At 56.5% G+C, this 22,804-nt stretch overlaps 1 protein-coding gene across 2 annotated transcripts; it reads right to left on the bottom strand.

Annotated features, from left to right (window-relative positions):
* Positions 1 to 206: 206 nt before the first annotated feature.
* KLF15 (KLF transcription factor 15) lies at positions 207 to 14,409 on the bottom strand. 2 transcript variants are annotated; one of them, XM_026501513.4, is made up of 3 exons: positions 14,325 to 14,409; positions 8,613 to 9,713; positions 207 to 1,443 (listed from the first exon to the last, which is right to left on the bottom strand). In XM_026501513.4, the coding sequence occupies exons 2-3, from the start codon at positions 9,686 to 9,688 to the stop codon at positions 1,275 to 1,277; spliced, it is 1,245 nt and encodes a 414-aa protein (XP_026357298.1). In that variant the 5' UTR covers positions 9,689 to 9,713; positions 14,325 to 14,409; the 3' UTR covers positions 207 to 1,274. The 2 variants fall into 2 exon arrangements, with proteins under 2 accessions (XP_026357298.1, XP_044241053.1); XM_044385118.3 differs by lacking the exon at positions 14,325 to 14,409 and adding an exon at positions 10,748 to 12,195.
* Between the last annotated feature and the right edge of the window lie 8,395 nt (positions 14,410 to 22,804).

Here is a 22,804-nt window from a genome sequence, read left to right as displayed (position 1 = left end):
AACCCAGCAGCTGGCACGGAGATGGGGTCGCTTTGAGAAGCCTGCACTGGTGTGCCTGGGGCTGAACCCCAAAGGGGTCTTCATGTCCCTCTGGGTACAAATCAAGGTCCCCTAAATGCCGCAAACACAGGCACAGAGACTCAGCCCTCAGAATCACCCCTATTTCCTGGCAAAGCAGAGGAAAACAGCACATGAATGCCATAAAGTTATTGAGATCTTTTTTCTTTTTATTGGCAAAGTAAATATATTTTTATGAAGGACCAAAGAAAATATACATAATTGTAACATATGTACACCAGCTTTATAGATTTTTTAATTTCAAATTTACACAAATGTTGATATGTTATTAAAAGATACTTTATGTAGATGTACCTATGTACAGCTTATTTACATACATTCATAGGATGTGAAATAAACCTGTCAAAACAAGCTAGTTCATTTGATATTAATTTCTAGACAAAATAAGGAATGCATTTCTAGATCAGGATTCGGAGGCTCTATCTAGTTCTCCTACACGCAATGCAGCCTGCTCCCCTCTCTTCCCCAAGGTGACCCTGGAGGCTGGTGTCTGGATATGTCTGGAAACAGGATGAGGGGATGAGCCATGCTGGGTACAGATGCTCTGAGGCTAGCCTGCATCTGTCTGCCTGCCCTGCACTTTAACTCAAGCACATGCACTGTCGGGCCCCCAAAGAGGGGGCTTCTCAGCCTAATTCCACATCTGCCCAGGGGCCAGGTTCTGCACCCCTGACTGCCCTGCTCATACCCTCTGGTAGTCAGGCTGAGCGGGAGATCTTGCACAAAGCCACCCTCACACCACAGTGCAGCCCTGGACTTCTGGCCTACTTCCTTCTTCCCAGCATGGCTCCCTCTGGGAACTGACATTTCAAAACTGCACATTTCTTCTTCTGAACAAAAAAGTGCCAGCCTTGGCCCAGGCAGGGAGCCCAGTGGGAGAAGGTCCAGGCTCTCAGCGCCGCTGCAGCACAGGCCGGCCCGCGGGAAGGCACGAAGGCAAGAAGGCAGGAAGGCCGGCCTGCAGCCCGGGTGCTGGGGGCCCAGCCCCCAGGGACGCGGGCGTGGCTCTAGGTCTTCCTAGGAAAGGCTGCAGGCTGGGGGCTCCGGGTTCCCGCCTCCCAGGCAAGCCCCCGTCTTCCTGCAACTCCCGGGCTTCAGAAAGTGGGTTGGCAACATTGTCACGTCCCTCTGAAGAGGCAAATAAATTATTGCTACAAAATAACGGGGCGGGGGAGGGGGCGGGAGCAGGCGGGTCCTCAGTTCACCGCGCGCACCGAGCGGCTGCTCCGGGGAAAGCGGTGCACCTTGATGTGCTTGGAGAGGTGGTCGCTCCGCGCGAACTTCTTCTCACACACAGGACACTGGTAGGGCTTCACGCCCGAGTGCGAGCGCCGGTGCCGCGACAGCTCATCGGAGCGGGAGAACCTGCGGGACACGCACCACGGGCCACAGTCATTAGGGCCCGCCCCGCCAGGTGCCCACCCAGAAGGCAGGTGCAGGGCTCTACCGGGCCAGGCAGGCGCGGCCCCACCACTTCTCCGGCTCCTGAGTCACTTCTGAATCCACTAGTAAAAAGTCACTGTCCCCAGCCCCCCCTCCCCAGGGTGGCAAGAACTGTCAGTAAAAGGCTCAGTGGTGACACAGCGATCCGTTCTTGGGCATCTGGGCCTGCAAGCAGCTGGTAAATACCCTGAGGGGCTGACCCACCAGAGCCCAGGATTTACTCTCCACAGCTCCCTCCCCCCCCTTCCCATCCCCCCGCCCCCAAGCAGTGGGATCACCCTGGCCCGCACTGCAGCTAGCTACACCTTATGCTGCCCCCTAGGTAGAATTTGGGGTTCTATGAAGGTCTGCATGAGGAAGCCCATCCAGAGGGGAAACCTGGGAGAGGTGTCTCTTTCCCCAGCACTGCGGGGAGCCCCTGGCTCTTCTCTTCATTACAGCCAAGGTAGGGTCTGCAGACTTGAGCTCCCACCCCACTCCTGGTCATTGCTTTCCTGAAGGCTGGGTCCCCTAAGCTGTCACCAGACAAAACTACACCACTGCAAGGTACTTCTGAGAGTTTAAATGGTTCACCTGCCACCACCCTCTTTTGGCCACAGCCTGCCTGGGAGCAAGCGCTCCCATAGCCCAGAGGCCACTGAGAAGTAGCAGCTGCTAATGTGAGAGCTAAGGATCCCAGCTGGACCACAGGGCCCAGACCACGGGCACTGACTTCAGGCATTTGAAACTCCCCCCACCCCATGACCCTCGTCCTGACAATGAGATCCCACTCCCCAAACATACATACTGTCTTCCTCCATGTTCTACATACACTGAGCCATCCTTGGTCCCTCTTGCCACGGGCCATTTGCATATATTGGTCCCTCCATCTGAAATGCTCTTCTCTCCCCTCTTCTTGCTCCCTCCCACGCATTCCTTAGAGCTCAGCTCAAATGTCACTTCCTCTAGGACTGCATCCCATTCTAGGCTCCCATGGCACAAAATGTGACTCTCTCCTGGCCCCACCACTACTGTTAATTTTAAATTCGTTTTCAACTTTTTGATGAATGTCAGTCTGTGCCATTAGACCATCAGCTCCATGCGGAAAGACGTGTGTGTCTCGTCCCCTGTGGTCCATTCCGCAAGCAGCCCAGTGCCTAGCACACGGCAGGTGCCCAGTAAGTGCATTTACACGAAAGCATGGACACAGCAAGCACCCACGGGACGATGGAGGGCTATCACAGGGAATTCTTCTCAAGTCCCATTGCCTGAACACACACACACACACACACACACACACACACACACACACACGTGTGCACACCACACAACGCACATGTACACACCGCTATATACATGCCACACACATGCACATCCCAAACATGGATGCACTGCAGGCACACACGTGTCCACGCTACATGTGTGCGCAAGTACATGGTCACATCACATGTGGGGGCGTGCACATACATGAACACGTGTGCATGCATGCACACACACACACACACACACGTACCAGGTTCAGTAGCCCCTCCCTGAACCTGCGGCCACCCAGCAAGAGGTAGGGTAGCTGGAACAGCTGTCCCCAAACCAGCCAACGGGTAGCCTACCTCTTGCCTGACCCTCTGGGTGGAGGCCTTCCTTAATCCCACAGCCTGCCAAGGACTAGAAGGAACATACCCTGGGGAAGGGTCAGCCGGGGAGTAGGAAGGCCTGAGCACCGGATAGGGAGTCTGCCCAGGAGCACAGAGGACAGGCACTTAGCCTGGCTCAGCTACCTCTGGGGCCCAGGGCCTTGTTCTGAGAGAACAGCCAGGTTTCTGCACTTGGAGGCTAGCACTACACTTTATTTCCCAGAGCACCAATCGAGGCTGGCACAGAGCAATGCTCTCAGCATATGTTTGGAATAATGGAAGCCTGACTGGCCCATTTGCCAGATCTGGAAATGGAGGCTCAGAGTGATGAGGGCCTGATCCAGCATCCCCAGCATGATAGAGCAGGCAAGGCCAGAGCAAAGGTTCCGGCATAGCTCCTTACCGTGCCCTGCCCACTCTGGTGACTGCAGAGTGCCTGGCCTCCTCCACATTGCCTGGCTGGGCAGTGTCTGTCACTGGAGCCCTGAGCCAGTGAGGATGTGGCATCAATGCACCCTGCAGGTCAGAGCCTGGACCCCGCTCCCAGGCCAGGGCCACCTGCCCCCTGCAGGAGCTGAACACACAGCTTCAGAACAGGTGGGCCTGCCCAGGGCTGGGGCAAGCAGGAAGCCACAGAAACAGCGCCACCAGTAATAGTCTTTGCTGAGCCTTTCTGGGCACCAGGCACTGGTGTTATCTTGTCCCTTTCTGGCCGGAGAGCCAAGATCAGGCCCAGAGAACCGACAATACCACAGCAAGGGCTCAACAAGGACAAGGGGGTTGCCAGGGTCACACAGCCAGCGGGATGGTTGGCTCCTTTCAGGTCCCCACCCCACCGGGAGCCCTGCATGGTCTTCAGCAAGCTCGAGAACCATCTTGGGCCTGTTTCCTCACTCATCCAATGAAGACCTTGGGATTCCAGCCCACCTTCTGGGACTCGTCTCAGAGGCCAAAGGAGTTGACACAAATGCCACAGTGGCCCTCTCACCATGGGGACACTGAGGGAGGCCTGAGAGCCAGGCCTGTGAATAAGCTGTCCCTACCTGCAAGCTTCTTCCCTGCTGCCTCAGGGTCCTGTGACTTGAGGGGTCCATCCCTGGGAAGTGAGCCTCAGAAGATTCCTACCTCACACCCTCACACACATTCTCCCAGACAGCAGCTACTGGAGGAGCCTGAAGGCCACACAGTGGGAGGGAGGCCACGTGGCTAAGATGCACGCCTTACAGGCCGCCTACTGATCAGGTGACCTGAGCAAGTCACCAAGCTCTCTGAGGCTCAGTTTCCCCACCTGGAGACAGGGAAATGACAGATCTGCCTCACAGGACTGTGAGGATTGTAAAAGGCATTGAGTGTTTAGAACAGTGCTCAGCACATGGCAATTATTCAATGACTGTGAGCTCTGATTACCTGTAAGGAGCTCAGCGCAGCACCTGGTCCCTGTTGATGTCCAGGGGCACATGGGTCAGTACCATGATTCATGCTGCTGAGGTGCAGGAGAGGGAAGCAGCCCATAACGACAGCCCCACAACTGGCACATACTGCACCTTTGTGCAAAGCGCCCCTTCCATCAGCCAGAAAACCATTACTGTAGATAGTCAGGTCTCAAGGGCTGCAATGGGAACGGTGCTCCCTGGAGTGGTACAGTGCACAACCTGTCCAACAACACTTGGGGGCTCTGCCAAGTGAGGGGAAGAAGTTAGAGTATACCTCGTTGAACAGGAGCAGCAGTGATACAGGAGCCAAGAGAGCAGGCCAGCAGCGGACCCCTGGGTCTGAATCCTGTCCCTGCCACATCCTGGCTCTGGGGCCTCAGGCCTGCAACTACCCTTTTCTGGGCCTCCCATGTCCACTGGGAATGACCACAGTACCTGTCACATAGGGCTGCTAAAAGTTATTAAAATTCATATTAGCTGCGGAAGGAGGGTATTCTTTCTGGATGGAACAGGTTGGCCATTCCGGAACAGGACGTTCTGCTGCGGTGAACAAAGGAGGCCTGTGTCCGAGAGTGTAGCAAGGAAACTTCTAGGAAGGCAGGCAAACAGCCACTTCGCAGACAGTTAGATCGGGATAGGAAAAGTCTGGTTTGGGCCCCATCAAGGATGCCAGAACCACGTCCCAAGAGAGGAGGGGATAAGGAATACTGGGTTCAGGACCAAAAGCAGAAGGAAGTGGGGGCTGGTTACCTGGCAAATGATGACCTGGTGGGGGTGGGGGGAACACCATTCATTTCACAAAGGGACACAGGATACAGTGCCAGGGCCAGAACCAGCCCAGCAGGATAGAGAGCAAACTGCTCACCAGGGCCACCAGGAAGAAAGGCAGCCTTGGGGGTGGTAATCTCCCCACATGAGAAGGCAGGCAAGTACGCAGGGGTGCTGCCTGAAGACCAGCGGCAGGTGGAGATCCTCCTTCCCACCATTTGAGCAGGCCACCTCCCACGGGAGGTTTGCCCAGGGGGCTAGAGAGAGCTCCTGAGTCTGGGTAGAGGAGGTCAGGGAGGCAAATAGCCTGGGTTGAACTCCTGACTCTGGTACTCACTAGCTGTGTGACCAAGAAGAACTTACTTAACTATTCTGTGCCTCAAATTCCTCCTCTATAAATGGGAACAACTACTGATGCCTACGGTGTGGAGTCGCTTGGAGCATTACATGAGTTACTTGGGAACGTTCAGAGCATGCATTAGGAGCCACTGTCATTGCCATTGTTGTTGTTGGCTCTTCTCCCCTAGCCCAGAAGCTGACACCTGAAAGAGCTGCTGGCTTCGTGGGGGAGAGAGGACACCCAGCCATTACGGTACCAGGCACACAGGGAGAGAGGTTGAGGAAAAGGCCAGCCACGTAGCTGCAGGCGTCAGGTTTCCAGGTGGGAAAGGTATGTCCACCAGACTGCTGGTGGGTAAGGGGGGCTGAGGCACCTGCCTGAGGGCACACCCAGAGCCATGCTCACTAGCTCCAGCCCTGTGGGCTCTCTGGGAAACGCAGATTGGTGCCTCCATGTCACGGAGCTGTTGTAAGGACTCAACAAGCTTATCTATGTGACATGTGCAGAACGAAGCAGGGACCTTCGCAAGACCAATTACCATTGCCATCAGGAGGAAAGTGTTGGAGACAGAGGGTGCAGAGAGGGCGCAGAGAGGGCACAGAGAGAGTGGGGGCCTGAGTGGGAGCCTGCATTGTGGAAGGGAGGTTGGCAAGCAGATCGTGCCAGAAAGAGAAGTCTGGAGAGGAATCTAAGTGTACCAAGGCACAGGAAAAGGCCAGAATAGCCTCAAAAGGCAATGAGTTCCTCATGGCAGTAAGTACACAAGCAAGGGTGGGGATTTGTGGAAGGTATTCCCGCTCTGAGAACCTCAGAGCAGTGCCCAGCATGGTCAGAAAATATGGCGCCTGTTATCATCACTACTACTGCTGTCCCATCCAGACCAAGCTGCCCCAAAGCCGGTCTGTCCTCCTGCCCAACTACTGCAAGGGCTCCCTCCACATACAAGGGACAGGCACATCTTGTGTACATCTCCAGGTGCTCAGGATTCCTGAAGGCCAACTCTGCATTCTCAGAGAAAAAGCTCTCCCAAAGGGCTGGTCCCTTCAGCTCCCTGTGCCTCCATCACCTGTAACCGCCCACAAAGGCCAGACCCTATTCCAGGGGAACCTTGGGAGAAGCTGGGGATGCCCTGTGAAGGCCTAGGAGTGGCTGGAGGCAGGGATGGCTCCATGGTCAGCTCCACAGAGACCTCGCTATGCCAGGCACACACTAGCAAAGGTGAATCCCCTCCATGAATCCCACTCCCACTTGCTTGCACACCTCCTACAATGGGGAACTCATCACTTCCAGAGGCTACTGTGCTAGAGCTGAGATATGCCTCCCTAAGATGCACTCTGGGCTGAGGGTTCCATCTGCTCTCTGGGACAGCCCAGAGGAAGGCAGATCCCCTCCTCCTGGGGGATTGGAACAAGTGGTCAGCCTTCACCAAGGACCACACACTTCCTCACCGTGGCCCTACCCAGCCTCATCCTGACTAGAGGGGCCACTCGCCAAGAGTCAGCAGTGGCCAGGGGACAGTGCCCAGGAAGGTGAGTCCATCATGAGTCAGACCAGTGCTCTGTCCAGCCAGATGCCCAACCCCTCCACAGCCCTGCCCCCCACCAAGAAGAAAGTGCATCCAGGAGGAGTCCCTGTGAGTCTGGGGCACTTCCAAAATGGCACCCTTCTCAGACTCTGCTCTTGTATAAGTAACAGGACCACCAATGAGAAGGGGCAGGGTGCCCCTGCACCCCGACCCTGGTAGGGAGCAGACCCTCCACTTCACTGATGAGGAAACTGAGGCTTGGCCAGGGGGGACCTCCCCCAGGGCACACAGCAAGTTGAAGGCTGACCTAGGCCGAGGCGCCCCGCCATTGCCGCCAGCCACCCCCTACCCCAGGTGTCACAACGCCCCTCCCTTCTACAGTTGAGCGCCTGCCTCTGGGGCCCCAGTGCCTCAGCTTCTCCCCCAACCCCCAAGCTCTGACCATCAACACCGCATATCCACCACCGCGTCGGGCCCTGCAAGTGGCCCCACGGGTGGTGCACCTGTCACCCTAGGGCCCACACGGCAGACTGTGGGAGAGCCCAGCTGTGGTACCCTGAGCACAGGAGCTCCTGGCTGCCTGCTTTTCAGGAAAAGGTGCACAAGCCCACCTGGAGGCCCATCCAGCTCTGCCACCCGCTGGCTGCGTAGCCCTGAGCAAGACCCCTGTCCTTTGAGAGCTGGTTCCCTGCTGTACACAGAGTGGAGTCCGGAAGAACTCTTTCACCTTCACTTCAGCATCCCCCGCCTGGTCCTCCCCTCTTGGTTGTCCTTTGAAGTTTCCAAATACACCTTCAAGTACCCCCACGGGAGCAAGGACCAGGCCCAGCCCATGACTCCAAGAACATCTACAAGTGAAGCTGCCCCTTCTGGTTGGAACAGCAGCGTTTCTGGGATGTGACTTCTCTGATAGGCCCTCTGGGCTGGAATCCCATTTACAAAGTGGTATGGCCTCGGGCAAGTTACCTAGCTGGTCTGAGCCTGTGTGCCCAGCTGAAAGATGGCATAAAGGGTAGAACTTACCCTTAGGGGTGCTGTGAGGCACAGAGGGAGCAGTGCACACATGGCCACAGCCCCCTCTGACACACAGCCCTTACTCCATCATTTTTAGCTGCCCTTGTAGCTAAGAAAAGAGCCGTTCTGCCAAGGCCCAGCTCCTCACCCTCAGCATGAGCCTCAGCAAGCCCTACTGGTCGTTATGAAACTGGAGACCAGTTGCTTTCAGGCTCTAGTGATCACCAGGGACAAGGAAACCTCTGGGCAGCCATGCCCACTCTGGCCCTGCTCCTGCCTGCCCCCTTCTCGCCTTCCTAATCAACCTTATCTAATGGTAAACCAGGCCTTGAGGACACACCCAAGGAAGCAGAGATGAGCCAGCCGTGCTCAGTGCCCGGCCTGTCACCTGTCATACTGACCTCCAGCCGCAGCCCGGCCAGGTGCAGGCAAAGGGCTTCTCGCCTGTGTGCCGGCGCAAGTGGGCCTTGAGGTGGCTGCTTTTGGTGTACATCTTGCTGCAGCCGGGGAAAGTACATTTGTGCATTTTGATGAGTTCTGCTGCCGGATTCTTGGGGAACTTCTGGCCCATGAGTAGGCCGGTGGGGCCAGGCCCCAGGGGTCCCGACCCAATGGGCTTGGCAGCAATGGGCACAGGGGCGATACGCACGAACTTGGAGGACAGGTTCACATTGGAGGAGGGCACCACCTGGGGCACAAGCGCAAAGGTCTGACCCTGGATATTGACCAGAAGCTGGGCCACCTTGACACTTTCCGGGGCCTGCCCAGGGGAGGCAGGCTCTGTGCCTGATTCCTGCTTCACCTGCACAGGCTGGATCTGCAGCAGCACGGGGATGGGGCCATCAGATGTGGGCCCCCCACCTGGGTTCTGGCTGCTGCTCGCACCGGCACTGCCCAGAGTGGGGGTGCAGCGCTCTCTCCCACTGGAGCCAGGATGGAGGTGGCCCCTGTGTGGCCCGGCTGAGAGCTGGCCACAGACCTCTGAGTCCTTGCTGTTGCTCTCTGGGGCCTCCTTGACCCCCAGCTCCATGTTCTCCTCCAGAAACTCTTCAATCTCCTCCAGGGTGGGTTGGAAGGGCCTTGGGACATCATCGGGGTCTCCCACAGGAAATTTGGGGAAGCAGAAATGCTCCCCCTTCACAGGTGCTGGTGCCCTCCGCCAGGCCCCCCAAGCCATGGGGCCACTGCTGGCCCCAATGCCACTGCCACTGCCACCGCCCAGTGTGGCCTGGGACAGCAGGAAGTCCAAGATACTGTCCTGGCCCTCGGCACCTGAGCCACCAGTGTAGCAGGAGCAGACAGCTTGTGAGTCCGGGCTGGCACAGGAGCAGAGGCTGGAGGCGTCGCTGTCATCCTCCGAGAGGGGCGAGGGCAGCATGTGGTATGCCCGCCCACTGGCCAGCCTGTCGCCCAGATAACCAACTGGGCATTTCGGCGACGAGAAGTTCTCGTCCACTGGAAGCAAGTGGTCCACCATGCTGGCCTGGCCGTGCCGTTGGCGGCTGCAGAGAGGAACAAAGGAGGCCTGGTCAGGAGGATGGCATGCTCACCTGCCACCTCGCAGGCCTGTGCCCCCACCCCACTGCCAGCCCACAGTCTCCCATTGCCAAATGCCTGGATCCTGTCTGTATCCCATCCCGTGGGAGAACTCTGTCTGCAAGAGTGTTTTCCAAAATTACACCACCTGTTTGCAAAAGAGTGCTATCCAAGCCCATTGCACAATCCAGGGTACTTTTGGTTTCAAACAGGTTTTCCAGAACAATTCAGGAAAGAACACCCGTGTAAGTGTGAATGATTGAATGTGAGTGCATGTGAGCGAGAAAGTACGCACGGAGGCTGTCTGTTCCCTGAAACGGCCAAGGTTGGGGAACCTCGTCCTGCTAATTGGAGTGGCTACATTTCTGAGGACACCTGACATCAGCTCCATTCTTGTTGAGTCACTGGAAGGGGGTAGGAGAATGGCCATTTGCCCTCTGACCCCTGTGTTGTTGGGGCCTGGGTAGGGTTGCCAGATTGAGCAAATAAAACTACAGGCCACCCAATTAAATTTGATTTTCAGGTTTTAAAAAACCAGCAACTTGTAACATAAGTATATCCCAAATATTAAATGGGCCATGATTTAAAAATTACTTTATCTGATATTGAACCTTAACATGGCAGTCTATTTTAATCAGGGAAGTCTAATTTGTGGCAAAAAAAAAAAAAAAATTAAAGACCCACATGCGCCTGTCCTCGCAGGCTGTTTCTCCATCTGAAGGGGGGCAGCTCAACCACCCTCCCATTCTCAGACTCCTCCAGCCTCACCTGCCTCCTCTGTGAAATGGGAAAGTCAGGGACAGAACAAAATGCTCTCAATTGTACCCAGACACTTCACCACTGGGTGGACAGGACCCTACCCCATGGTGATAACTCAGGAGCACAGAAGTGGACCCAGGTCCCAGAGCACCTGCACGGCCACTACCTCATTTTGATTTCACAGCCGCTTAGTGGGATAGAAGATAAGATACCCTTGACCCTTAGCCCATGGAGCACTCACCACCTCAGGAAGGCCCAGCTAACTTCTGTCTCCCTACTAGACCATGAACTCCATGAGGGCAGGCTAGGCTGCTGGGTCTCCACTGTGTTCCCAGCTTCCGGCGTGCCCGCTGGTGCCCAGGAGGGTCTCAGAGAATATCAACAGAGAAGAGAGGGACATCTGCGTCCTCTGAAGGCCATGCTCGGTCCGGTGTCCAAGGAGAGTCAACAGTGTACGGCTGTAATAGGGCCACCTCTGTGGACTTTTGTCCCCGCCCAGTGACCAGTGAGGCTCGGGAAAAGGGAACATTCTATATCTGAAACCAGAGATTCTCTGCTGCCTGTCACCACTCTGCACCCACCCCTATGCTCTGTCTTGAGGACTACTCCTGGACCTGGCACACAGCATGACCCAAGAGTCAACAAGTCAACAAGCCTGGCCAGGGACAGAGACCTCTCAGGGCCATCTAGGATCATCATCAGCTGTGCACTCCCCAAATCTCAGTTTCCGCATCTGTTCCAGGTCCCAATGACCTCAGTTCCCCATTAATCCAGGAAGCCTCATGGAGCTCCAGGAAACTAAGGCAAGGTAGATGCCCTTGGCAATCTGCACCTAGGGCAGTTTTACCAGGACACTTGGCCCTTTGATTTTAAATACTCATCTGACGATTTAAAACTGGGAGTTTCAAAATACACACTAATCACCAAATCAGGTGGTGAGAAGGAATGAAAGCGCCAGATAATGTGAAGGGCAACGAGCCCACACGGGGCCCTAGGGCACGCCACCACCCCTTGCACCCACCCTCTGAGCAGGAGTTTCTGCTCCTCCCTCTGCAACTGAGCCGGGCAGCCTCAGGCAGGTGCCATAACCTCTCTGTGTCTGTGTCTCGGTCTGCTGGGTGGGGCTGCTGCTGGTGGGGCCTAGTTCCCAGGGTGCTGAAAGAGTTCAATGAGCTGACACAAGTTGAACACTTACTACAGGGCTGGCACATGCAGGTGTTGGTCAGTACCAGCCATTAGGATTAACTTCCAAATAGGTGAACACATGGTCTTTCTGTCCCTCCGCTGTGATCCTAAGGAATCAGGGGAGGCTCCAGCCTTCCTGGAACCTAGGAACGGGCCTTAACTGGTGGTAAGAGGCAGATCCGGCCATGTTCTTGCCCACTTAAAACTCTCCCCCGAAATGTGATCACCAGCTGAATATTACATGATAGTAAGGAATTACTGTTAATATTTTTAAGTGTGATGATGGTATTACAGTTGATAACTGAGATAGTCACAGATGAAATGGTATAAAAAGAAAGAGCGGGGGCGGGGGGGAGTGCCTGGGTGGCACAGTGGTTAAGCGTCTGCCTTCGGCTCAGGGCGTGATCCCGACGTTATGGGAGTGATCCCGGCATTATGGGATCAAGCCCCACATCAGGCTCCTCCGCTATGAGCCTGTTTCTTCCTCTCCCACTCTCCCTGCTTGTGTTCCCTCTCTCGCTGGCTGTCTCTATCTCTGTTGAATAAATAAATAAAATCTTAAAAAAAAAAAAAAAGAAAGAAAGAAAGAGCAGGGGAAATAAGTCGTGTAGGGTAGGGTAGGAGAAAACCTCTATTAACTTCTCCAGGAACTGTGACCCCCTCTTCTCCCAGCAGCCCAGCATCTGGGCCTTGCCCATCTCTCTCAGACCTCACCTCCACCTGCTCCACTCCACACTGGCTGTGCCCTCTCTGTGGGTCCCTCTTCCCCAATGCTCCCAGTGGGAGTGCCTTATTTAGATCTCAGCTCTGAAGTCACTGCAGGGGGGGTGGGGGCCTCTCCTGACCACCCTCTGTCAAATCATCCCACATTGTATTCTTCCAGCAGTTGCTACCAGGGGGAAACTGTCTTTGCTATGTATTTGTGTACTTTATTTTCTGTCTACCTCCCCACCAAAATACAAGCTGTTCTGACTATCCAGTCCACCGCTATCCCAGAGTCTAAAAGAGGACCTGGCAGAATTTGCTGGTTGAGTGAGTGAGAGGTTCTTGGGGAAGTCAGGCAGGCAGTAGGGGCATGTGGATTCCACCAGGAATAGAATGGCCAGGGTCAGGCAGAAGAGTTTTAATGCAGGGCTGAGCAGCCTGGGCTGGACACTCAGGCACTCAGAGCAAAGAAGGGGCTCTGGGGCTACCCCCAGCACTGGCATAGAAAAAGGGCCTGCCAGGGCTGGAGGCAGCCGGCTCGGGCACTAAAACACAGCAGCACATGGCAGGGCCAGAAGCACAGCCCGCGTGCAGGGGGAGGGGACACACTGTTCCGGGCACCGGCCCGGCCTACAGCCGGACTCCGCCCCCTCCCACCCACCCCCCCCCCCCCCCCCCCCCCCCCCCCGGCCAGGCCTGCTGTTTATCCTCCCGGGGACACAGCGGCTGCAGGAACAACATGTAATTGATAACAAGCCCAGCGCCGGCCAAGGGCTTGCCATTGGGTCAGCGTGCAAATCACGGGGGTGGCGGGTGGGGGCCACCCTTCAAAATAAGAGTCTCTGCTCCCTGCGCCGTCCGCAGGCCCCAAAGTCGCACAGGCCAGGCGTCCTCCCACCTGTAGGACGGTGGGGGCTCCCAGTAGCCACCGAGTCCTTGGGGGAAAGGTGATCTCAGGGACTAAAGCATTTGGGGATTTTTGTCAGCTCCCCAGGGACTGGGCGAGAAAACATCCCCTCTGCGTCCTGGGAAGGGGGGTGGTCCTTTGGGAATACCACGGTGGGGAGGAAAGAGGGAACCCGACAGACGGCCATGGTGGGTGGGGGTGGCCTCTCCGCTGTCCCCCGCCACCACCCCCTGGCTACCGTTCTGCTCATGTTCAGTGGAAAGAACCAGGGGCTCTGCGTGGGTAGTAGGAGTACGAGACGTGTGAACAGTGCGGGTGTGCGAGAAGGGGTGTGAGTTCATGTCGTGTGATCATGCGTGTGCGGGGCGTGGTGCGCGGCAGCAGTGTGGCTGTGCCGGAGGATGTCCCCGACATACCCGCGCGTGGAGCTGGCGTGGGTGCCCGCGCGGGTGTGGGAAGGTGCGTGGGAAAGGAAGACATGGGGGACCCGCTCAGACCCCTCGGTAGAGCCCCGCAGCGCTGTCCGCTGGGCACCATGCCCTCGGCCCGCGCCCCCTCCCCCAGAGGCCACGGCTGCGGTGACCGACAGTAACCCCACCACCACAGGGCACTCCGTCCCCCATCCCCAGCCTCTGACCGGACGGCGAGTCTGCCTGTCCGCTCCTCTCGCCAGGCCCGGCCGGGTGCCCGCCATATGGGAGGGCCGGACCGCAAGGCGCGCAGGACTGGAGGGGCCAGACGCCGAGGCGGCGGCCCGGACCTGCGCGGGGAAAGTGCCTATGGGCAACTGGGGGTCACTCTCCCACGGGCTTGTCCGATCCCCGGCCCCGCGCGGGGGCTCACCCCGCTCCTCCGACATTTCCTCGGACACTCGCGCGGAGCTTGGGCCAGCCGCGGGGGAACCGGGCCACAAGACCAGAGACCAGTTAGCGCTCCGCTGCCCCACTCGGGTCCCAACCAGCCCCCTGGGCGCCCGGAGCCGCGTCCACGCGGCGGTCCGGCCTCCCCAAGCCTCTCCCACCTGAACTTGGCGCACGCCCGGCTAGCGGCCAGGCCCCGGCGGTCCTGAGGCCCCGGGGGCTGGGCTGGGGGCGGCAGCCTGGCTCCCGGTCCGGAGGCGGCCGCGGGCCCAGCCGCGAGTCCTGCTTTGGTTCGCTCGCCCGCTGGCCCGCGGGTCGCTGCGGCGGAGCACTCGCCGGCCGCCGCTAGCTCGGCGCTCACTCCCCGCGGCTCACGTGACGCCGCGGGCGCCGCGAAGGCTCGCAGGAGGCTCGGCCCCGGGCGCGCGCCCCATTGGCCCGCGCCGCGCGTCACGCGCCCCGCCCCGCCCCCAGCCCCGCCCCGGCCGCGCAGGGCTCCGCCGCCGCCCGCGCGCTCCCGGTCCGGGAACCACCGGCCCCGCGCGGCCCGCCGTCCCCAGCCACTGCCCCTCCCCCAGCACGGCCGTGGGCTCTCGGCGTCCGCGGGAGCCGCTTCTGAAGCTTGGTCCCCACGTGAGAACGCGAGACGGGCCTCGGGCCCCGCCCAAAGCCCTGAGATTGTCCCGAAGTGGGGTTTCCAGGCGGGGGTCGTGGGGCCGCCCGGGCCAGGTCTGCCCTCCACCCCCACTCCCACCTCGAGCCCGGTACCGGCCGCTGTATCTCCGGCTGAGAGCCGGGAAAGTCGGGGACTTGCCTTAGGGAACGTATTGTTGGAGAAATACGGTACAGTCTTTCTGCTGAGCAATCACGGTTACCCCCCGGGGAAAGTGCGCGCTCGCGGCACTGCCTCCGCGGCCTCCCAGAAGGTCTGAGGGCGATTGACCCCTGCCTCAAATCACTGACACCCGTGTCTGGGCCAACGTCCTGAAGACAGAGCAGTGCTCCGCAGGCTACCAAGGCCGTGCTCAGGCTGCTGGAGTCCGCAGCAGTCCCGGGACGCGTTGGCATCCCACTCAGAGGTGGGAAGAGGGAGGTTCAGAGTGACTTGACCAAGGAGTACTAGTGAGCCGAGCGTGCCAGGCACCCTGCTGCGCCCTTTACCCCACACTCCTGTGGGATCCTCAGCCAAGCATTTACAGATGAAGAAACGGACTCCGAGGGGCCGCGGTCCTCCCCCAGGTCACTCAGCGGGTAAGAGAGAGCAGGGGGTGAGGCAGAGCCTGTCTGTCTGCCCCAGCGAGGGCATCTTCCAGGCAACCCAGGGACACGTGGGCAGAGGTCCTTCTAAGGAGTGAACATCCCTTCCCTTCCTGGCCTGGGATGTGGAGAGCATTTTCTCCGCTCCCCTCCCAGCACACTGCCAGAGCAGGAACGCATGGCCAGGAGCTGTCTGGGCTCTCTGGAATGTTGTGGGTCTGGGCTCCTGCGTCCATGCCAGCGCTGGCCCTGGATCATGTGGTTCTCCCTGTGCACCCAGTGGGGGCCAGGGATGCAGCGCCTGCTGCCATCCCGGCAGCCAAACCGGGGCTTGGTGGGCAGGTGTGGAGGACACTGGTGTTGAAGATGACATAAGTTCTAGCAGCTCGGACACATAGGTGGTCAGAAACTGAAGAGCAGAAGGGCGCCTGGTTGGCGCCATCGTTAAGTGTCTGTCTTCCGCTCAGGGCGTGATCCCAGCGTTCTGGGATCGAGCCCCATATCAGGCTCCTCCGCTGGGAGCCTGCTTCTTCCTCTCCCACTCCCCCTGCTTGTGTTCCCTCTCTCCTGGCTGTCTCTCTCTCTCAAATAAATAAATAAGATCTTTAAAAAAAAAAAAAAAAGAAAGAAACTGAAGAGCAGAGAACGATAAATCCTGTGCGACTTCACTTCCGTGTGGAATCTTAAAAACTAAAAACAAACCATTCATAGAAAAAGGATCAGACTTGTGGTCACCAGAGACAGAGGGTGGGGGGAAAGGGAATTGGGAAAGGTGGTCAAAAGGGACAAACTTCCAGGTATAAGATAAGTAAGCCCTGGGGTCTTCAGGGACAACATGACGTTCAACACTGCTGTGTGATACACAGGAAAGTTATCCCAAGAGTTCTCACCAGAAGGAAGTTTGTTTTCTTTTTTCGCTTTTCCCTTTTATTATATGTATATGAGATGATGGCTGCTAACTAAACTTACTGTGGTAATTATTTCACAATGTATGTGAGTCAGACCATTACGTTGTACATGCTGAGTTCATACAGTGCTGCATGTCAATTACGTCTCAATGAAACTGAGGGAAACGAACCTGAAGGACAGCCAAGATACTCCTGTTACAACCTGAGTCAGATCATGTCTCTCCTTGACTCAGAACATTCCAGTGGCTCTCAGCTATCACAGCCTGCAATGCCCTACAGGAGCTGTACCCCAGGCCCCATTACATCCCTGACCATACTCTCTACTCCTTTCCCCTTGCTTATATCACTGCAGCCACCCTGGCTTCCTTGCAGTTCCGCAAACATACAAGGCACAGTCCTACCCCAGGGCCCTTGAATGTGCTGTTCCCACTGCCTATACAAACTCTTTCCCCACAAATTACATGGCTCCCTCACCTCCTTCAGGGTTTTATTCAAATGTTATCTCCTCAGGGAGCCCTGCCTTAACCACGCAATCTAACGCTCTCCCTAATATTTCCTATTCCCCTATCTTGTTTAACTTTTTGTATTGTCATTTATTCCCTGCTAATGTATTAAACAATTTACATTTTATTTTGTTTGGTTTTGGTCTCCTCCAATAGAATGCATGCTCCACCAAAGCAGTGATTTCTGTCCATGTGTTCCGTTCATATCTCTAGCACCAAAGTACACAGTAAATGCTCAATTGTTGAATTAATGAATTTCTGAAAGACTTAAAGCAAACAGGGTCAGCCTGAGAAGAATTAAACAGGGCTGAGGAACCTACCCCAAATGAGTTAAGAAGTTGGCCACTGGAGAAATTAGAAGATCAGTTCCCGCCCCCCCCCCCCCCCCGCAAAGAGACCCAGAACACCCCCCAAGCTAGTTTCCAAGGAGTGCCTTTGTACAGAGTGCCTCCTCTCTGGTTTGTTCTCCTCCTCCCTCCAGCACCCGAGTTGGCCTTGTTAACTGCATCATCCTTCAGACATCAGCTCAGACTTCTCTTTGTGGAGGACATAGTCCCGTGAAAACCTTATTTCCAGGCTACACGAGGTCTCACATGTCTGTCCCTCATGGCGCAATATTCAGAATGTAGCAGGGGCTCAGTAAACTTGTATTGAGTAAATAAACAGATGAATGAGTGAGTGGGGACACTGGCAGCCCAAGTCCACCTGAGCAGCTAGGTATGGCATTCACCCCAGGCCATACTGAAGGAGAAAAACCCCCAATGTAGTGGGGAGAATCTGTTACTGGAATTCTCTGCCCAGAAGAAAAGGAAGCCAGGGAGTACTCTTCCAAGCAGAACTGATAAAGAAAAAGAAACGTTTCCCTTCACACTATGAAAACCTCTAACATAGTTTCCCCTAAATTAATTCCTTTCTACTTCTGCATCCTCTCATGTGGAGAAGGGCCTGAGTCCCTGGCGCCTGTCCAGCTCTGACCAGTTGCAAAGGCCCAGGAACAGAAGTGGGGCTTACATCTAGGGTAAGCTTTGGGCAAGTTAGTTTGCCTGTCAGAACCTCAGTTTGCTCACCTACAAAATGGGTGCCAAGACCCCTGTCCTAATTGCTTCACGGGGTTGTTGGAGGAGGAAATACAGTACTAGATGGGAAAAGGCATTGGAAAAGTAGAGAGGCTGGGAAGAGACAGTTATCAGCCCTGGGCAATGCTGCGAAATGGAAGCCCTGGCACACAGCACCCCAACACCCCCCCCCGCCCCCCGCAGCAGGGCGATGGCAATGCTCTCCCAGGGTGGCAAGGTGCTCCACCTGGGGAGGAGGGAGCGGCATTGCTGAGAAGCGTGTGTGCAGGCCACCTTGGACAGGAGGCATTCCAGGGTGTGCTCGGCCAGAAAATGCAAGAAAGCCTATGAAACAGTGGCCACGTTGTCGATGGAACCAAGTGTGGATTCTCTGTTCCCTTACAGATTCGAGCCCAAGCCTCTTGGACTGACATCCAGGCCATTCACTTGAGTAATCCTTTTACAAAATAACACCTGCACATTGCTTTAGTGAAAGGCATGAAATAAAAAGTAAAATTCCACTTGGCCTGAGTCTCACTCAGCATTTCTGTTTTGGTTTTCGTATGACCTGATTGTAAATAATATGCTTGTCTCCGTTGTGTTTATAATGGAAGAAAATGATGCCTTCTCTCTGTGTGCTGCACATTCTGTGTCTGCCCGTCCCGGTCTCTCTCTGCCCTTCTGCCCCTGCTCTGGGCCCCTAGAGGCTCATCTGCACAGGCCACCTGCAGGGGCCCTTTGGTTTCCAAGAGGGTTTGGCGGGCGGGTGGGAGGCACTGAAACAGATGAGGATGTGGGGGACATGCAGTTGGATTCGTCCCCTGTGGGTCACTGACAGGTGGCTGTGTCCTTCCGATGGGCGCAGCTCCTCTCAGGCAGCCCGGCAGAGCTTCCCGAAGCCCCTCCTCTCCTAACCTTTGCCCAAGACACCTCTGCCCCCTACTATCCCCATCCTCGCCCCAAATTACTCCTCCTCAGGCCCGTTTGGGGCCAACCCTCCTTGCTGGATATCTCTAGCTTTTAGGTTAATAAGATGGCAGCACTCACGTTGCACCTCACAGATGCTCACCTTATTTTGCCTTCACAAACCCCAGAGGTCAGCATTACAGATGAGGAAATGCTGCTCAGAGGGGGAGCGTGTCACCCAGGGAATCATAGGCAGCGTCCAATGACACGATTACCGTGGGGCACACACACACTGCCCCCCTCTGGCCGTCCAGCCCCTGGTGGGCTCCTGAGGCCTGGCTGAGGGACCTCGGGCACACGGCTGAGCCCACGACAGGGCCCGGGACACCCACAGCCGGATGGCAGGGCCTGTCCTGAGCATGCTTGCGGGCCTCACCAACTCTGCCACTCTGCCCCACGGGCAAGGGCCTGTGTGTTGTCACAGAAGCCACATCCCTGAACCACAGAGCATCTGCAGCCCTGGCCTCTCCCACCTCCCCTCAGCTCCAAATCTGCCCTCGACATCTCCCCCTGAGCACCTCACAGACATCACAAAGCAAAAGCACCCCAAGGAAAACCCATCAAGCCTGGCCCTCTGCCCCGGTGTACTAGTAAGCCCAGGCTGCTGTAACAACACAGATCGGGCTTAAACAACAGACGTCGTTTCCTCATGATTCTAGAGGCTGGAAGTCGGAGATCAAGGTGTCTGCAGGGTTGGTTCCTTCTAAGGATGGTTTTCTTCTCCCGGGGTCCTCATGTGCTCGTCCCTCTGGGCGTGTCTGGGGCCTCATCTCTTCTTCTTAAGAGCACCTGCCAGGTTGCATTAGCGTGCGCCCCAGTGACCTCATTTCACTCGCATTACCTCTTAAAGACCCTGTCTCCAAAAACAGTACATATTGTGAGGCACTGGAGGTTAGGATTTCAATGTATGAATCTGGGGGGTATAGTAACACCCTAACCCCTGGACTGCCCCCATCCCACACTTGCCTCACCCAGGGCTATGTCCAGCACCTCCCACCTAGTTACCTGCTGCCACTGTCCCCACTCCACCCCCTTCGCTCTCCCGTGCTGGGATGCAGGTGGCCAGCTAGAGCAGTCTCCTGTCTGAGAGCCCACGTTGGCTCCCCCTGGCCACAGTAAAAGGCAAGCCCCAACTTACCCTGGCATTCAAGGCTCTGAGAGACACAGCTCTTGCCAAGTGTCTAGTTGCCCCCACTCTTCCCACCCGAGGGCAGTACTTTCTCTTGGACAGCCCCACCTCGGTCAGAGCAAGGACTCTGGACTGACCTGTCTGGGATCAAACCCTGCCTCTGCCACCCCTGAGCTGTGTAACTTTATGAGAGTTGTTTCTCCTTCTTGGCCACCATACCTATAATACGGGGACAACAGCAGCAGTGGCTCAGCCATGAAGGCATCCTACCCGATCCCTCTTAAAGGGCTGCTTTGAGGATCCTCGCTGACTGATGGCCTCCAGCACCCCCACGTCTAGATCTGGCGCAGCTTCACGCAGAAGCAAGGATGTCAGGTGCTGGAGCCAGTCGCTCCCACCTGACCCCCCAGCCTCCCCACAGGCAGTCTGAGCTCTGGTGCTCTCTGCCGAGTGTGGCCAAGTTGTCTCCAAGCTGCCCTGCGGTCTGAGGCTCTCCCTCTCCAGTCCTCCCTCCTGCCCCCTCTCCTCTCCCGGGTACCAGCCCGGACCTAGATCTAAGGCTTTCCTGGCTGGATCCCGCTCCTCCCTCCTTCCCCTCATCCTCCGCAGGCACTTCCCCACAAGTCTCTTGCTTGTCTGACTCCTTCTTGGCATCTGCTCTCTGAAGGTGAGAACTGGTACAGGGAGCTATCTCACAGGTTGCTCAAGGCATAAATGAATTAACACACACAGAGACCTTAGAAAAGTGCCTGGAACAGAGGAGGTCTCCCTGACTCCCAGCCCCCATGTAGTTCCCTCATGAGGGCCATTCTCAGGGACTTCAACCACCCTATGCACAGAAGATTTCTGTGTGTTCTTCTGTAGACCAGGCCTTCTTCAGTTTCCTGAGTGTGCTGTACTTCCTCTGACCACAGGGCCTTTGCACCCAGTGCTGCCTTTGTTGTGAACACTCTTACCCCTCTTTCCTATTAGCTCAGATGTTACTTCCCCAGGGAAGCCTTCCTGACCTCCTCTATATGTTTTCCCTACACTGTGTACCTCTCTTTCAAAGCATTTTTCAAGGTTTATCCACTTATGTGTGTGTTCATTTATTTCACACTAGTCTCTCTGGGGCGAAGATTGCCAGTCCTCAGACATTCATCCATCCCTTCCCAGATCTCCCAGTTATCAGCAGAGCACAGAATGGCCCCAAAGAAAGCTTGCATTCCGCAGCCTCCCTTGCAGCAGGCCAATGGGATGTGTGCAGAAGTGATGGCTGTCCATTCTGAGTCCCCCTGTGAAGGGAAGCGGCATGCCTCCCTCCATGTTCCCTTCCCTCCCTCTCTGCTGGCTGGAATGCTGGTAGGCAGACAAGGGCAACGGACAAGGACAAGGCGGAGGAATACAGACCCAAAGAGCCGCACGGACTCTCTGCTTCGCCAGCGTGGGCTTTCAAGGACAGAAAACTAAAGTTAGTGTAGCTTGTCGAAGCTAGTATTACTTTGGGTCTCTGTTACGGCAGACATTTCTCTACCCGCGGAACAGGAACCTCTGCGAAGGCAGAGAACAGGTCCGTCTTGGTTATCGCAACATCCTCTTGGCACCTAGAAGGTCCTTGATTAATGCATGATGAGCAAGTGAATGAGTTCTTTGGGGACTGGACCCTTTCTTAGTCTCCTCGGTGACCCTCTGCAGCACCCAGCTTGTGGAGTGAAGCTGGACAGAAATCTACAGCACCACTACTGCTAGAACTTTCCGTGATGGAGGAAATGCTCCATAAGGTACCACACGCGGCTCGTGGCCAGCCCCTGGGCAGCGCACACCAGAGCTGTAAGGGAGTGTAGACAGGATGTAGATCAGAGCAGCCCCGCACACACGGAGGAGCAGGCAGTCTGCTGAAATCGGGTAGACATATGCCGCAGCCTGGCACACGAGCCACGCCAGCAGGTGGAGGGAGCCTGCGAACCCTGCCCCTGGCCCCCTCAGTGAGGGTCACACTGAGGAGTCGTGTCTCGGTGGGAGCAGAGCCAATCACAGTGGCCAGCCCTCCCTCATCATCCAGTGCCTGCTGACCCCCACCACTACAGGTGAGGGAGGAAGACCTGTATCTGCCCCATAGCAGGGGTCCCGAGCAGCCTGACCAGCCCCGGGCTGCTGACGAGGTGGGCAGAAAGACCTTGGACTGACCACGTGCCAGGCCCTTACTGGACACTCCGCAGCTACGCTCTCTGAGACAGACTGAAGAGCAAAGGGTCTGCTGAGTGCCACGCACAGTGCTGTGATGCAGACAGCAGCCTGCACAGCTTGACTCTTCCCGTGTTACAGAAAAGAAAGTTGAGGCCAGAGAGGTGGAGCAGTTCACCCAAGGTCATACAGCAAACGCAGTGGCAAAGACGAAACTAGAACTCGGACCTACCTCACCTGTTTCTGCTTCATCTGCTGCTCCTCGTGGCCAACCCTGCCACTCGGAGAAATCGCCCCATAAGGAATAAGGATGGAGGCAGAATAGCTGGATGCCACAGGGCTGGAGCCCCATCTCAGACCTCACACCAGCCTGCAGGCCCCTGCGACTGGCAGTACCAACCCGACCGGCGAGGCTCTCGGTGCTGCCTGTACACCAGAAAGGGGAAGTATCATCGTCCAAGCTGGCCGCTGGCCCAGCAAGTCAGTAGAAAAGGAAGGCTTCCTCTTGGGAACACCCTGCAACTCTGCACAGGGTACAATGTAACGGGCCCATTGGTTGGAAAGAGCAGGAGCCCCCTGGGCAAAAGCCAAGTGGACAAGGGGAGATCAGGGAAGTGTGGCGGCACTGCGCTAATCTCTTTAAACAGGTGACTTTATTGA

The sequence above is a fragment of the Ursus arctos genome, unplaced genomic scaffold (assembly GCF_023065955.2).
Source record: "Ursus arctos isolate Adak ecotype North America unplaced genomic scaffold, UrsArc2.0 scaffold_14, whole genome shotgun sequence".
In the NCBI taxonomy this organism is placed as follows: domain Eukaryota; kingdom Metazoa; phylum Chordata; class Mammalia; order Carnivora; family Ursidae; genus Ursus; species Ursus arctos.
The sequence above is the reverse complement of the archived record's forward strand: the minus strand, read 5'-3'. Positions and strand labels throughout refer to the sequence as shown.

Bases quoted from the DNA above. Each gene is read 5' to 3' on its own strand.
- KLF15 (XM_026501513.4), bottom strand. From the start codon at position 9,688: ATGGTGGACCACTTGCTTCCAGTGGACGAGAACTTCTCGTCGCCGAAA. The intron at 1,444-8,612 runs GTCAGTATGACA...CGTGTCCCGCAG, and splicing joins TGGCCGGGCTGCGGCTGGAG to GTTCTCCCGCTCCGATGAGC.